The sequence below is a fragment of the Brachypodium distachyon genome, chromosome 1 (genome assembly GCF_000005505.3).
Source record: "Brachypodium distachyon strain Bd21 chromosome 1, Brachypodium_distachyon_v3.0, whole genome shotgun sequence".
Lineage (NCBI taxonomy): Eukaryota > Viridiplantae > Streptophyta > Magnoliopsida > Poales > Poaceae > Brachypodium > Brachypodium distachyon.
The window spans coordinates 74150120-74164635 of NC_016131.3; the positions used below are offsets into that span (position 1 = coordinate 74150120).

A 14516-nucleotide genomic window follows, 5' to 3' on the forward strand; every position below is an offset into this window, starting at 1 on the left:
CAGTGCGGCCCATGGTCACGAGTCCCGTCTGCCCATCCACGTGTCCTTAACCAGATCCGGACCGTACGGTCTTGCGAGCTGAGCGGTGGGCCCGCGAGGCGCCGAGCCCGTCCGTTCTGGTACCGGACCGTGGTACCCTCTGCGGCAGTCGGCAAACCCAGGCGCTAGCTGGTCCGCTTCCAACGAGCACGGATTCTCTGTGGCAGGAACAAAGAGGCGCCGCAGTCTGATATAGTACAAGAACCACCCCGCAGTCCGCAGACGATCACGAGGATCTGATATACAGAACCACTCCACAGATGATCCCTGCTGAGTGATCACAGAGGCCAACATCGGGAGGCGGAGATCTCTCACACGGTCACTCCTCCCACCTACCACCGCTTCCCACGCAGTCACTGGGTACTTGGCCCCCACCTGCGCGGACCCCACGCGTCATAGTCTGTAACCCGGCCGAACGACGCACCGGCCTCTCGCGTCCCACGCCCGCCACGTCACGATTTTGCACTTCGTCTCCTTTTCCCCAAAATACCCCGCACCTTTTCTTCTTCCCCCATTCCACCCCTCCTCTTGTCCCCTCGGTCTCTCCAGAGTCCAGCTTCGTATCGCTCGCTCGCTGCTACGCGTGACACGAGTCAACGTCGCCAGCCGCGCGCCGGGGCGATCGCCCGTAGGGTGAGCCCTCCTCCCGCCGTTCCGGGGACATGGTGAGGAGCGGGAGCGTCCGGCGGTCCTCCTCGGTGGCGGCGGGGATGGGAGCCGCGGCGGCAGCGGCGGCTGCGGTGCCGGAGTTCACCGTGTCGCCTGACGACTACCGGCTGCTGGAGGAGGTCGGGTTCGGCGCCAACGCCGTCGTCTACCGCGCGGTCTTCCTCCCCGCCAACCGCACCATCGCCGTCAAGTGCCTGGATCTCGATCGGGTCAACAGTAACCTCGTGAGCTCTCTCTCTCGCGCGCGGGCGCGCCCAACTCTGTCCCCAGTTATTTCTGCCATTTCTCGTTGCAAACTTCGCCTTGATCCTTTTGAGTTGTTCGTTCTGTTAGTAAGTTACGATTACTCTATTCGGTCCCTTTCTGTTGGGTTTGGAAATAACGCCCTGTATACTGTTTTACTACTAGTTAGGCACACTCCGTGAAGCATCCATTACTGTTTTATTTAATATTTAAAGACCACTTTCAATTCTTGTGGGTAGTGCATTTTTTGGCCCCTAGGATGGCATGTAGCTGCGGTGAATTATATGTAGGATCGATGCAATCGTAAATATCTTGTTTGGATGCAGTGTTTTCTAAGTTGCACTGGATCCTAACTGCATCTTGTTTAGCTGGGCCTAATCACCAGGAATACACCACTTGCTTGCTTTTGAAGCTCCAAACTGTACACCTGCCAATGTAAATGGTTTTCATAACGATTGGGGTTTCCTGGTGTTCCTTTTCTCAATGTTAGCAGTGTATTATATTTATTTAGCATCTCACAGTGGTGTCTGATATGTATATGTCCTCTCCAGGATGATGTACGAAAGGAGGCTCAGATAATGAGCTTGATAGATCATCCTAATGTCATCAGGGCTTATTGCTCATTTGTTGTCGATCATAACCTTTGGGTGATAATGCCATTCATGGCAGAGGGTTCATGTTTACACCTAATGAAGGTCGCATATCCTGACGGTTTTGAGGAGCCTGTTATTTGCTCTATTCTGAAAGAAACACTGAAGGCTCTAGATTACCTCCATAGGCAAGGGCATATCCACCGAGATGTCAAGGTTAGCCTTTCTAATGTAGCATTTATTTGTCTAGTTTCATCAGTGCTTTTGCTCACATTAACATTATGCAGGCGGGCAATATCCTTATTGATAGCCCTGGTGTAGTAAAGCTTGGAGACTTTGGTGTCTCTGCTTGCTTGTTTGACAGAGGTGATAGGCAAAGATCCAGGAATACATTTGTGGGAACACCATGCTGGTAACTGCATCTTTCCAAATTCTTCTGATAGATGCTCAATAAGTATATTTAATAGTTACACCAAATGTTTGACATATTTTCTTCTTTTTGTTGGTGTTTAGGATGGCTCCAGAAGTTCTCCAGCCTGGAACCGGTTATAATTTCAAGTATGTTATGAATATCATACCCACGTTGCGTTTGCTACTCTAGAGGTTCTAGAGTACCTTTCAATGTACTAGACGGTACCCACCACAAAAAAAGAGTACTAGATGGTACATGTTTAGTTTCATTGGTCTATGCGCATTGGTACCATACATTAGTAGTACATCCAAGATCAGTCAAGTATTGTCTCGGAATATACTACCGCTAATTTGAAAAAATGAGGCTAACAGTTGCACCTATCCAGCAAAGACATGCAATGCCCGTTATGTTTTAAGTCTATAGGTTTTCTCACATGTGTGTTATTTTACCTTGTTGCTATTATATAGTTGAAGGTGTGCTCACAAATATTTGTCTTCTGCACAGAGCTGATATATGGTCTTTTGGAATAACTGCACTGGAGCTAGCACATGGCCATGCTCCCTTTTCTAAGTATCCTCCCATGAAGGTATTGAGTTATTTGCTACCTTACCAAAGTGTCCTGTTAGCAGCTTGCTGTTCGAAGCATATGAGGTCTTTGATCATTTTGCTATGTCATGTTACAGATATACAAAAAAGTTTACGTTACCCGCAAAAAAAAAAGTTTACGTTGCTCATGCTTACAACACTTTTTTGACCCCAATACATCATAATTTCCCTGTCATTTGGGTATAGTCCTGTTATGCACAAAAGTACATGTGCCTACCTTTAAAAAAATGCAATAATTTCCCTCTGTCATTTGAGTATTTGTTTATACTTGCCGATGCTCAATAGGTTTGTAAAAAGTAACCATAAGCTTGAGGAGTCTTGTCCACTAAGTTAGCAATTTACCTGCACAAACTTTCCTGGTTAATCAAGGGCATTTCTTAAGTTGGTCATCCTGTGTATACAAACTTTATGGTTAATTGAAGTTAACTATGTTGAATGCAGGTTCTACTCATGACCCTTCAAAATGCACCACCAGGTCTTGACTATGACCGTGATAGAAAATTCTCAAAGGTAGTACTAGTCCTTTCAGCTAATTCTTGGCTAGTGAATGTATTTTCCTTAATGTTTTACAACACCAATACCTACTTGTCTTACGAAGCCGTTTCAGTTGTTATTATATAGCGTACAGACATATTAGATTACAATGCTACCCTTCTAATGAAAGTTTTTCAGCTTTAATCAGTCTTTCAAGGAAATGGTTGCAATGTGCTTGGTAAAAGATCAAACTAAGAGGCCAACAGCTGAAAAGTTACTAAAACACTCGTTTTTCAAGAACACAAAGGCCCCGGAGCTGACTGTTAAGAGTATTATAACTGATTTGCCGCCGCTGTGGGATCGTGTGAAGGCACTCCAGGTTTTGCTCTTGTACTTCTTTTTTTTTGCTGTGGTGCTGGGATCATTATTATATCTCAGTAAATTACTGTGTCTCTCCAGCTAAAAGATGCGGCACACCTGGCTTCTTCTGAACAGGAAGCACTTTCTATGGTATGTGATATCAACATCTTATATATGATATTCTCTGTTTTTGCTGTAGTTGTTTCTGTTTGAGGGCACTACAACAATCAAGTGCTTTTGCTGTAGTTCTTTCTATAGAATGTGATATCAACACCTTATATATGCTATTCTCAGTAAATTGCTGTAGCGCACTTAGTTTATTCACTCCACGAACTTGAATGTCATGACATGTGATAGAAGTTCTGACCGTATGCAAAATAAACTTGCCTTCGTGGTAATGTTTTCGGCAGTTGAGTAGTCGACTGTTTGAAATGCTGGTAATTTTAATGAATTGTTTGTAGAAGGAATTATGTGGAGTAATGATTTAGGAAGTATACAAACAAAATAAGGCTCGTGCGCCATCCACTTTTAGATGTTGATCACCTATTTAGTTTTATGAATTATACAGACAAGACTATAACCTGAACATATTTCAGACAAAACAATGTTTGCAACTTTGTATGACCGATCAGTATGCTCAAATTCACTGAAAGTTGCTCAGCTGACTATCAGCTGTCTTGTTTTACTTACAAAGAATTGAATAACATCTTGTTCAATTGCATAGAAATATCACAAGTACTTGCAATTCTTTTTCTGGAAAACGAACTAGCACATATCTAAATCATGTTGTTTTGTCTACTGGTTCCGTCCTTCAATCAACTTACGACTTCTCTTGTGGTTTGATTGTTTGTCCAACAGAGTGAGTACCAAAGAGGTGTGAGCGCATGGCACTTTGATATTGAGGACCTAAAGACTCAAGCATTACTGGTAAAACAATAACTTTGATCATTCCTATAGCTTTGCTACATTGCAACGTCACCCCTACATTCTTGAGATGAAAGTGACTATAATTTAACCTTACAAGTAAGCTGCCAAACTTTTGCAGATTCATGATGACGGTCCTCTTGAGTTAAAGGAAGATGAAAGTGTTCGAGTAACTGAAGTTCATAAGGTTGGCTTCACTTGATTTAATTTCAAAATTAATAACCTGAGACCTTCCTATAATAATGATATAAAGTGCCTGTAAATTTCTTGGGGAGAAAGTTCTGGAGGGTGTCAAAGAGAAGGGATGTCGCATGCGCCTACCTTTGTAGGACAAAGAAGTACCGTTTATCTAGTTTGAAGAGTAATTGCATCATTGCATGTATGGCTGGTGCTGAAAATTAAGATCCATAAATGCTTGTGCCTGAATTTGAAGAACATTATATTCCTTGTGATGCTAGAAATATTTTTGTACTGGACAAATATCTGCTGCCCTTTGGTTTTGGTATTGTCATGTAGTTTCTCACTTTTCTGAATGCTCTATTGGCAGGATACATCGTCTGGGAGTCATGTTGGAAAATCAACGCTTCTGACTGGAAATAACTGCAGGTCGAGCTAATTTGTAACATCTAAGCTTCCTCGCCTTCTTCTTTATAGATGCTCTCTACTGTTCTTGCCTTCTGATTCTATTCGGTGATCCAATTCTATAGGATCAATGTTTGATCTTATAACTAGTGTAGGATCAGTGAGCCTTCATGCATATTGTAGTTCTTTCCTGCTTTACTGTTGATAGTGTATTCATAGTATTGTGTTATATTTCAGTGAACGAACTTGTGCCACTGCAGTAAATCCAGGTGTAAATGGCCCTGAACCAAGTGAAGAATTGGCCTTCAACCTTGGCAATGCTGATAGTGAGAGGAAGGCTGATGGGTATAGAAACCAAGGATCAGAAAATGATTCATTATCCTCTACATCGAAGCACGATTCAGAGGGGGAAAATCGTGGAAGTGAAGTTAGACAAAAACAAAGGACTTACTCCGGCCCAATTATGTATTCCGGTCTGCGTAATAGTTCTGTGGCTGAAAAAGGTTCTATTATTGATAGGTATGTAACATTTTTTGCTACATCTTTTCCTTCTGTTAGATCTAATGCATATGAAAATGCTTCAGATAGAAAACAAAGTCCAGTTTATTTTGTTTATATTCTGACTAATGGACCGCTGTTTAATTCTTCCAATTCAAATTTCAAGGTCTTATATATAGGTCGTGACCAAATCTGTTTCTGACTAAGCACATTGATAGATAATCAGATTTTGATGTCTGTCCAGGCATACACCATTTGGAGTTTCCTTTTTTTACGCTGCCTCAGTTAGGAGGAGTTTGCATTAGCATACTAGTTTATTGCATTTTGATTGATTTTGTTCCTCGTCACAGGGATGCAGGAGGTCAGGTATCTAATAAACAAAAGAACGATGCGCGAAGAACTAATGATCTTAGTGGCCCGCTGTCACTTTCAACCCGTGCTTCTGCAAATAGTCTATCTGCTCCTAGAAGAACTGATGATCTTAGTGGTCCTCTGTCACTTTCAACTCGTGCTTCTGCAAATAGTATGTCTGCCCCTATTCGGTCTTCTGGAGGTAGGATAAATCATCCATGGTTCCAACACAATTATTTACCATTTTTGTCAAGTACGTAATAAACCTGCAGCCGTGCATTAACATTAACTTAACACAGAAGTGCAGCATGCAACTTGCTTCTGCAAACAGTCTGTCTGCTCCTATTCAGTCTTCTGGAGGTAGGATAAACCATGATTTGTACACAATTCTTCACCACTTTTGTCAATGTACATAATAACTTGTAGAGTTGTAGTCACGCATTGGCGTTAACTTAGCACAGTGGCGGAGGACGAACAAATTTTTTGGTGTGGCAAAATTCAAAGAATTAAAGTAAAAAGAAAGAGCAATCGGCTTAAGATTTTTTATTAGAGCAATCAACAAACTATGAATTGATAACTAGACAATCCATCATTGCTCTGCGTTTTTTAGTGTTCACTGATGGATTGTTTAGCCAAGGTCTTAGGATACGGGGTATTTGAGACATAATTAAGGTATGGCTAATGCCATAGCTTGCCATATAGGGTCCTCCGCCCCTGACTTAGCATAGCGGCATGCACTGCAATTGAAACCCTTGGTCTATCATTTCAATCGTCTCTAGTTGCTAGTGGTTTGTCATTGAAATAACGCGTGACTTTCTGTTCATTATTTGCAGGATATGTTGGCTCCTTGGGAGATAAACCTAAGCGTAACATGGTTGAGATTAAAGGTCGCTTTTCAGTGACATCTGAAAATGTGGATCTGGCAAAGGTGGGTTACCTCTCGACGATACACTTCGATAAGTAGTCCTCGAGAGGGAAATAAGACCACATCAAGGAAAATACTAAATAAAATCTACATGACAGGTTCAGGAAATTCCAGTGGGCAAAATTTCACATAAACCACAGGAGGTAAGAATTCGGTCAAGATCCGTTCTTCAAAAAGCTCTGTTGCACTCATTGGTACATCACAATGGTTGGTTACAACTAAGAACTAACACTGGCTATTTTCAGGGATCTGCACTGCGAAAATCAGCCAGTGTTGGTGCTTGGCCAGTGAATGCTAAGCAAATGGTACGCATTCCTGTTGTCGAAATGTATCATCTATAGAAACAAAAAAGAATCATCCACATGTTGTGATCACATATTTTTTGTGCAAAATTCTTTGTTTCTTCCTTGATTAATGCTGGTGAAAAATTCTTTTCCAAGCTCCCCAATATATTTTATTCTACACATAAATTGTAATACCTGAATACACCTCCCTCCCCCCTCTTTACGTTTGTTTATAAATTTTCATATTCCTGCACTGGTTTTGCAGTCCAATAGTCAGCATCGGAAGGCACTTTGTGATAATTCAGCATCTGCTTCAGTTCTGATTCCCCATCTTCAAAACCTTGTACAGCAAACCACATTTCAGCAAGTATGGAAGCAACTCAATATAGTGACCTCAACACTTGTACAGCACAATTATTTTTAGTACTGCACTCTAATAGTTTTTCCATTTCCTTTGTCCAGGATCTAATCACGAACCTGCTGTGCAGCTTACAACAGAATGAGAACGTTGATGGTAATAATTTTCTACTGTAGTTACTGAGACGATTTTCCCTTCTATGGTTTAAATAATTCATTTTCTCTAGCAGCTCAGAGTAGAGTTCAGACTGTCGAGGGTGATACAGTGGTAAGTGACTTCTTGGCTTAATATGAAAAAGTTTGACATGCAAAGTGATTTGTATTTTCTGCACATAATTGCTCTATGAGATATTCCTCTGATCCTAAATTCTTGACTCAAATTTGTTCAAATATGGATGTATCTATTCTCAAAAAGCGTCTAGATACATGTAATATTTCGACAACAATTTAGGATCGGAGGGAGTAATTCTGTTTATGCATAGTACAGTAGTATTGCTACTATAAAAATATAGATATTTGTTGACTTATAAGTTTGTGTGCACTCTTTTGCAGGTTGAAACGGGTAGTGCAGAGGGAGAACGGCCATTACTTGCTAAAATATTCGAGCTACAGTCTAGGTAAGTCCATTACTTGGCAATTGATATTTGCAAGAGATAATTATGTCCTTGCACGTCAAAATTGGTTATTGAAAAGTTTCACTTTCAGTTCCGACCACTATGTTTCCTGCATAACACCTTTTTACTCTAGCCTACACATCAATTCCATTAGATGCCAGTGATCTGTTATGCTTAAGCCGCGCTCAGGTTGCCATCTTCCGTTACCAGCGACAACTGCCTCATTCTGTGAGCTGCTTGCCCTGTGTGCCTGTGTGCTTTATGAGTCACAGCCCAACTACGACATTCATCTTCTTGCCTCATGTTATTATCTTGCCACTTTTCTCATGTGATAATCGTAAGCACTTCTTGATGTTGGAGTTTGGTCACTGCCTGCTTCACATGTAGTGGTTTCACATTGCTCTGACAGTCTTGTTGCCTTCTCCACTTCCTGCAGCCCTAACTTATATTTCTTCCACTCACTTTTTCATGGTGCGAGTAGCTATATTTTTTTACATCACAACACTTGTCATAGTGCTTCACTACCTTTAAGTGAATGACAGTATGAGGATTGAGGAGGCTGTGTGGGAATATAAGTATTCAGTTCAAATTTTCACTTCACGGGATTTTGGATGGCAATGGAACAAAATGCCTGATATTTTGACTTGTGACCAGCTAAAAATAGGTTGATTTCTACATTCGTCAGAGGTAGCAAATTTTATTCCAATAACCTCAAATTGGTACAAGGCTACAGAGCACAATCCACAGGCAGAAAGTGATCTGGAATATGTCTTCGGAACCTTTATACAGGCGGACAGCTAGGATAAACTAAAATTCCACGCCTGTTATGTATTTTGTGGTGTTCTGTCAGGCTCGACACTTGCTCCAATCAAGATTTAACATGACTAAGATGCATGTTTGCTCGTTATTCACTAATTAAACTGTTGCATTCTTTATTATTTCTCATCTCGGATAGTTGCTTGAGGATCCAAATAGTAATTTATATTTCTCCCTTGCAGAATGATTTCTTTAACCGATGAGTTGATTGCATCAAAACTGAAACATGTTCAGGTCAGTATCAAGCTGTATTATTTCTCACGATTTCTCTCAGTTTGTTGGCACTTAGAGCCACCTACAGTGAATATAATCCTATTTCCATTATCTAATAAGTATGGTAAACTAGGGCTCAAGGGCTGGTTTTAAGTTGTGTTGTTTAGCGTCTTGTGTGCTTTGACTTTAGCAAGTCTTATTGATGACTATCAATCCTAGTAAACCATTTCATTTCTGGTTAAGGAGGGAAAAGTTAGGGTGTGTTTGGTTTTAGCCCAAATTTTGGTCAAGGTTTTGCTTGCCAATGAGTTGGCCAACATTGGCTATAAAAATGAACCGAGTGCGAAAGAAGGCATTGTCATGCCAAAGATAAAAGTTTGGCAAGCATCCAAACAAAAACAATATTTGTCATGACCAAAAAGTTGGTAGGGCACAATTACCCTTGTCAGAATTGAGATGCCAAGGGTATATTTGGCAAAAAAAGAAATGAAAATTAGCACCATTTGTTTAACTTGATCGTCATGTATGACGGCTCTTCTGCATCTCTTTCAGCTGCAAGAAGAGCTAAATGCGTTGTACTGCCAAGAAGAAATCATCGACACGAGAGAGGAGGACAATGAAGAAGCATGACATGAAGCTGCAAGAAGAGCTACCTTTTAATAGTAGAGTACTCAGGTGACTATAAATTACGTCACCTGGCTCATGCATCTGAGGCTTGGCTAACGACCTTCCAACAAGGTGTTGGAGGTGGACCATCGTTCAAAACGACGAAAATGTATTCGAAACTGCCCAGGAACTCGAGAAAAGGAGAGAAAGAGAGAGAGCTCTTCGAGGTGTAGTTAGAGAATATGTTAGGCCTGGATTTATCGTGCTGTGAATTTATGTAGTTAGTAGGGTTCTAGTACAGTGGAGGACCATTAGGTCGCAGAAGACCGTGACTGCAAGAATAATTGAAACACTGGAATGTATTCTGTATTCTGTATATATATGCTAGTACTCCGCAAGTGATTTGGAACAACGGAAAAACTGATGACTATTGTAGGGTGGATGGTATGGAAGATTGTGTATGTGCCCATTTGATGCAAGGGAGGTTTTTGTTTCCCAAGAATCATAAGGAGTACTCCATAGTAAGCTCAAACCTTGCGGCCGAATTGTTCGTGGGGAGGGTTTGGTGTGCATGCGAGCAGTCTCCGTCCGAAATCGGAGTACAGGGTGTGGCCGGCCGGGGACTGATTAAACGCGCGGAGGCGATGAATGCAAACGGCCACGGCTTTCATTATGGCGGGGTTCACTGGCACATGCCACGGCGATGGGCTGGCTGGCGCTGTCCGATGGCGGACGGCCGGAGAGACAGCGAGCCGTGCAAGTGCAGGCATGAACCACACTCGAGCCATCACAAATTTGTTTGTTGTCAAGTGTGCTGGGAGCCTGCTGCTCGTGCCCGGGTCGGGGAAACGGCCGGGGACCGCTTTGCTTGCGTCTCTTCTCTGGGGCGTTCCTGTACGTGAATGTACCAATCACGGAGTGGATTTGATTTCCGAGAGGACCACGGGGCGAAAATAACGACGGGTCACGTGCGACCTTCCAGAACTAATGGACCGTGTGGAGTGTCACTCTTATGACTCCTCTTAATTTCTTTCTTTTCAACCACTACTAATCTTATTCTTCGTGCGAATAACACGCATAAAGAAAGTTTGAAAAGAGAAAGGAAGATGTGAAGTGGAGGGGGAAAAAAAAGAACGACGAGGAGGTGCCGGGGAGACGAGGAAAGGGGAGGATAAACTGACGATTGGTGCATGTTTCATCATGCTTTTCGAGTGAATTTAGCTTTTGGTTTTCTTTATAAATTTGTGACAAGATTTACCACATTTGAAATCATGTGCGCACATTATACTTGAACTAGTTGTGTTGTGTCAAGCTTTACGCCGTTTAATATTTTTTTTCGGGTTTTGACTGGTTGGTCCATCTGTCGGGCGACGTGGCCGGTGATTGAGATGTCAACTCGGATCCATAAACCCTCTTCTTGTTTATGCGTACCCCCGCAACCCGCACTAGCTTACTTAGATGCATCGATTTTGGTGGTTTTGTTAGGCAATACTTGATCTCCCTTTTCCATTGAGCCACGAGCGATGATCAGGAGCAAAAACAGAGGATGGCAAGGGGAAGAGACGGCACCCAGGGATCATTGAATCGAAGTAGAAAACATCCAGAAAGTTCACGCTTCCGAGAAGTCATCTAGTCAACAACCACGCCGCTCCGACAGATGGGACTAAGCAGTAAGAATCGAGGGAAACTTCTAAATGTGTAAATTTTGGTAGGCCCGAACAAGTTACTCATTCCGTTTGGGTTTATATGGAAATGTACAAAATACAGGTAAAAAAACAGAATTCACTCTAAGATTTCAAAACACTTTTAACCAAGTTTTATAATCAAAATCGCTCTAACCATTCTCAAAAATTTTATATCTCTATTTTTTGCATCGACAAGTAAAGAAAATAGATGTAAAAAAAGAAGAAGAATATAGTAAAAAAAAAACTACCGACATATTGTGTGTCCTACCTACCAAGTCAAGTACAGCCGCCTGATCAAAATCACCACTCCTTCCCGTGGTCGCCCGAGCCCTGCTCACCGCCGCGCCGGCCATCCACCGTGTCGCCTTCTTCCAAGGGCACGACGCCGGCGCCCTCCCTCCGGCTCCTGATCTTCATCAGCCCGTACAGCTTCTTCAACTCCCCCCTTATCGGCGCGTCCTTCGCGAACACCCCACCTCCCGCCGGCGCCGGCGCCATGACCGCCGCCTCTGGTCCGGACCAGCTCGTGACCCTCCGGTGCGTCAGCTTCGTCCCGACCGACGACGGACCCGAGACGCGCGGCTGGAGCTGGAGCTTGGTGATGACGGCGCGGAGCGCGCGCGTCGGCGACCCGCGGTGCGCGACCAAGATCCCGCCGAGCTCCGCGGGGCTCAGCCGCGCCCCGCCACGGACGAATCCTTCTTCAACCTCCGGGTACAGCTTGTGCTCCCTCAGCCCGAGGTAGCTGCTCGCCATGGCCTTGAACGCCTCGAAGTCGCAGAGCTTAAACCCGACGCGCACGTCCACTCTTCCCGCCATGCCGCCCCGAGTCGCCTCAGCCTCTCCGCCTTGCGTCGTCGTGAACACCATGACCCGCTCCTCGCCGCAGCACGACGCGAACACGCCTCCCATGACACTCGAGGCCGCGTCGTCTTCTTCCCCGTGGTACAGGTGGAGGTGCTCGACGAGGATGAGAGAGCGCGGGGTGGTACGCATGAGCAGCGCGCGGACGTCGCCGGGACCGGCATGGGAGAGGTCGAGGTCGTAGCCGAGGAACCTGGCCATGGCGGAGGCGAAGGTGGACTTGCCGGTGCCGGGCGGGCCATGGAGGAGGTAGCTCCGGCGCCAGACAAGGCCGAGCCGGCGGTAGTAGGCCCGGCCGCTGGCGAAGCTCTCCAGGTCGGCGCGGACGCGGGCCTTGAGGCCGCTGTCCATGGCCACTGCCGTGTCCAGCGTCGCCGGGTTCGTGAACGGCGCCGACGCCCATCGCGCGCCGCCCGTGTTGGCGAAGACGCGCAGCTCGCCGCGCCGGCGGCGCTGGAGGTCGAGCTCGTCGGCCACGGACTCGACGTGCTGCAGGTACGGACGGAGCACCCGTGTCCGGTCGTGCCGGCGCACGCGCAGCACGAGGACGTCGTCGTCGTCCCGGCGGTAGGTCCAGGCGAGGCGGGCGCCGAGGAAGGCGTCGCAGGCGGCGTGGCCATGGCCGAGGCGCAGCGACAAGCCCGTCTTCTTCCTCGAGGGCGACGGGGAGAGCAGCAGGACGGTCGCGGCGTCGGCGTCCTCCAGCGACGGCAGGGAAGACACGTACACCAAGGCTTTCCTGAACAGCGGGTTCTCCTCTTCTTCTTCTTCCTCCGCTCCGGTGAGGCCGAGGCGGCGCGGCACCTCGTGGTACTGGTACGCCTGTGTCCACTCGTCGCACAGCCGCCACAGCCGACGAAGAAAGTACATGGCCGACCGGTACGACAGCGCCGCCATGGCCAGCAAGGCGTAGGCGACGCCCACGGCGGCGCCAGTCATGGCTACGCGATGGCGTTCAGTTTAGCTGCTACGCGATGGCATCGTTCCTGTGTAGCGTTTGTGTTTGTGCTGCGGCCTTTTGTTTGGCGGGACGAGAGACTCGGGAAGTCGGGATTTTAAACAGAGGAGGAGAAGCGTTTGGGACGGCGATCGAGCTCTCGCGGTCGAAGAAAGGCAGGCTGACTCTACGTACAAGACAGACAGAGACAGTGTGTGTTCTGACGACGCTGTTTTTGGTGTTCCGTTTTCAGGCTCTTTTTTGCTTGGCCGGGTCAAGATCGCATCGCTGTTCATTTGAGTTGCCCTCTTTTGAATGCTTCCGATTGATGATGGTATGTCTTGTCGATCGGCTTAACCACAAGTAGCATGAGATTCTTACCGCAAGAAAAACTGAAATGCGCATTCATACCAGCACGTCTCTTGTAATAACCACACGATTGATGATGTACGTCATGGCTATAGATCCGGCGTATATAGTCAGACGGACGGCGCGGCGTCGGCACCAAGGTTCGAAGCGCAGTTAAGAGCTTTTTTCTTTCACCGCATATACCCGTCATAATTAGTACTGCCACGTACTCACTCTTTATATTATCCATTGTCTTATGTCTGACTTTCTCAATTTTGACCGAGTTCAGAAAGGTACTCATTTATCGATGTTCTTCCTACAAACTCTGTTAAGTTGACAAGATTTTACTTAAAACAATGCAAACCGGAAGGACTGAAAGGCCTCTGGCTAACAAGCACGCTCGGCTCGTTAACTCATTAACCTTAACGATCATCACATCATGTTCGGCTCGGTGCCTATTCGTTTACTGCTCGCGAGCGCTCGTTAAGCTCATTAACAAGTGAAAAATGGACAGCACATATGCAGAAACAATGACAAGCAAAGCAATACAACCACATTATACAACCATAACAACATAATAAATCCTGACAAATACGGCGAAGCTAGTGAAATTTGGATCAAATTTTTGGCTGACGACATACTATTTTGAATTTCGATACATACACAGTCACATACCCAAGATTTCTCATGGGCCCACCAATCAATGGCCCACCCGTCGTACTCGGAGGATCCCATTCGTGGGGGCCCTGGTGTGATTTGAACCGTCGAGTTTTAATTTGCACTACACACATTGATGGTGACATACAACCCGATACCAGTTCGATCAATTTGCCTTTTCAGAGTTCACATGGTTTTTCTTGGTTACAAAAAACAAATCCGATGTGACTTGGCCACACGTACGGTCCGGGTTTGGTAACCGTCAGGCCCGATGGACACACTGCATTTTTAGTGATCTGATCAGTAGAGACAACATTGTCTTCGAAGAGGCCGTATTTGCTCTGAGTCGGTGCCGAGGTGATACAGACACTCTGTGTTGCACGGGATGTGTCACCGAGGCTCTTCAGGAAGCACAGGTTGTCTGCCCACTTAGGATGGAGATATATGTCACTTACCAGTTGT

At 45.3% G+C, this 14516-nt stretch overlaps 2 protein-coding genes across 3 annotated transcripts; one reads left to right on the forward strand and one right to left on the reverse strand.

Moving 5' to 3' along the window:
- Nucleotides 1-562: 562 nt before the first annotated feature.
- On the forward strand, nt 563-10062 carry LOC100828637 (germinal center kinase 3). Of its 2 annotated transcripts, none has more exons than XM_003558939.4 (22): nt 563-932; nt 1503-1757; nt 1829-1953; nt 2055-2099; nt 2458-2539; nt 3001-3069; nt 3242-3412; nt 3493-3543; nt 4252-4320; nt 4439-4504; nt 4865-4923; nt 5137-5418; nt 5748-5950; nt 6582-6676; nt 6772-6816; nt 6919-6978; nt 7223-7324; nt 7420-7471; nt 7542-7582; nt 7867-7931; nt 8927-8978; nt 9510-10062. In XM_003558939.4, exons 1-22 carry the CDS (start codon nt 702-704, stop codon nt 9585-9587), a joined length of 2298 nt encoding a protein of 765 aa, XP_003558987.1. In that variant the 5' UTR covers nt 563-701; the 3' UTR covers nt 9588-10062. The 2 variants fall into 2 exon arrangements, with proteins under 2 accessions (XP_003558987.1, XP_010229316.1); XM_010231014.3 differs by having other exon boundaries at nt 564-932; nt 7545-7582.
- A 1224-nt stretch (nt 10063-11286) lies between these two features.
- On the reverse strand, nt 11287-13203 carry LOC100825790 (AAA-ATPase At2g46620). Its single transcript, XM_003562153.4, has one exon. The coding sequence runs from the start codon at nt 13049-13051 to the stop codon at nt 11549-11551; it is 1503 nt and encodes a 500-aa protein (XP_003562201.1). The 5' UTR covers nt 13052-13203; the 3' UTR covers nt 11287-11548.
- Nucleotides 13204-14516: the final 1313 nt, after the last annotated feature.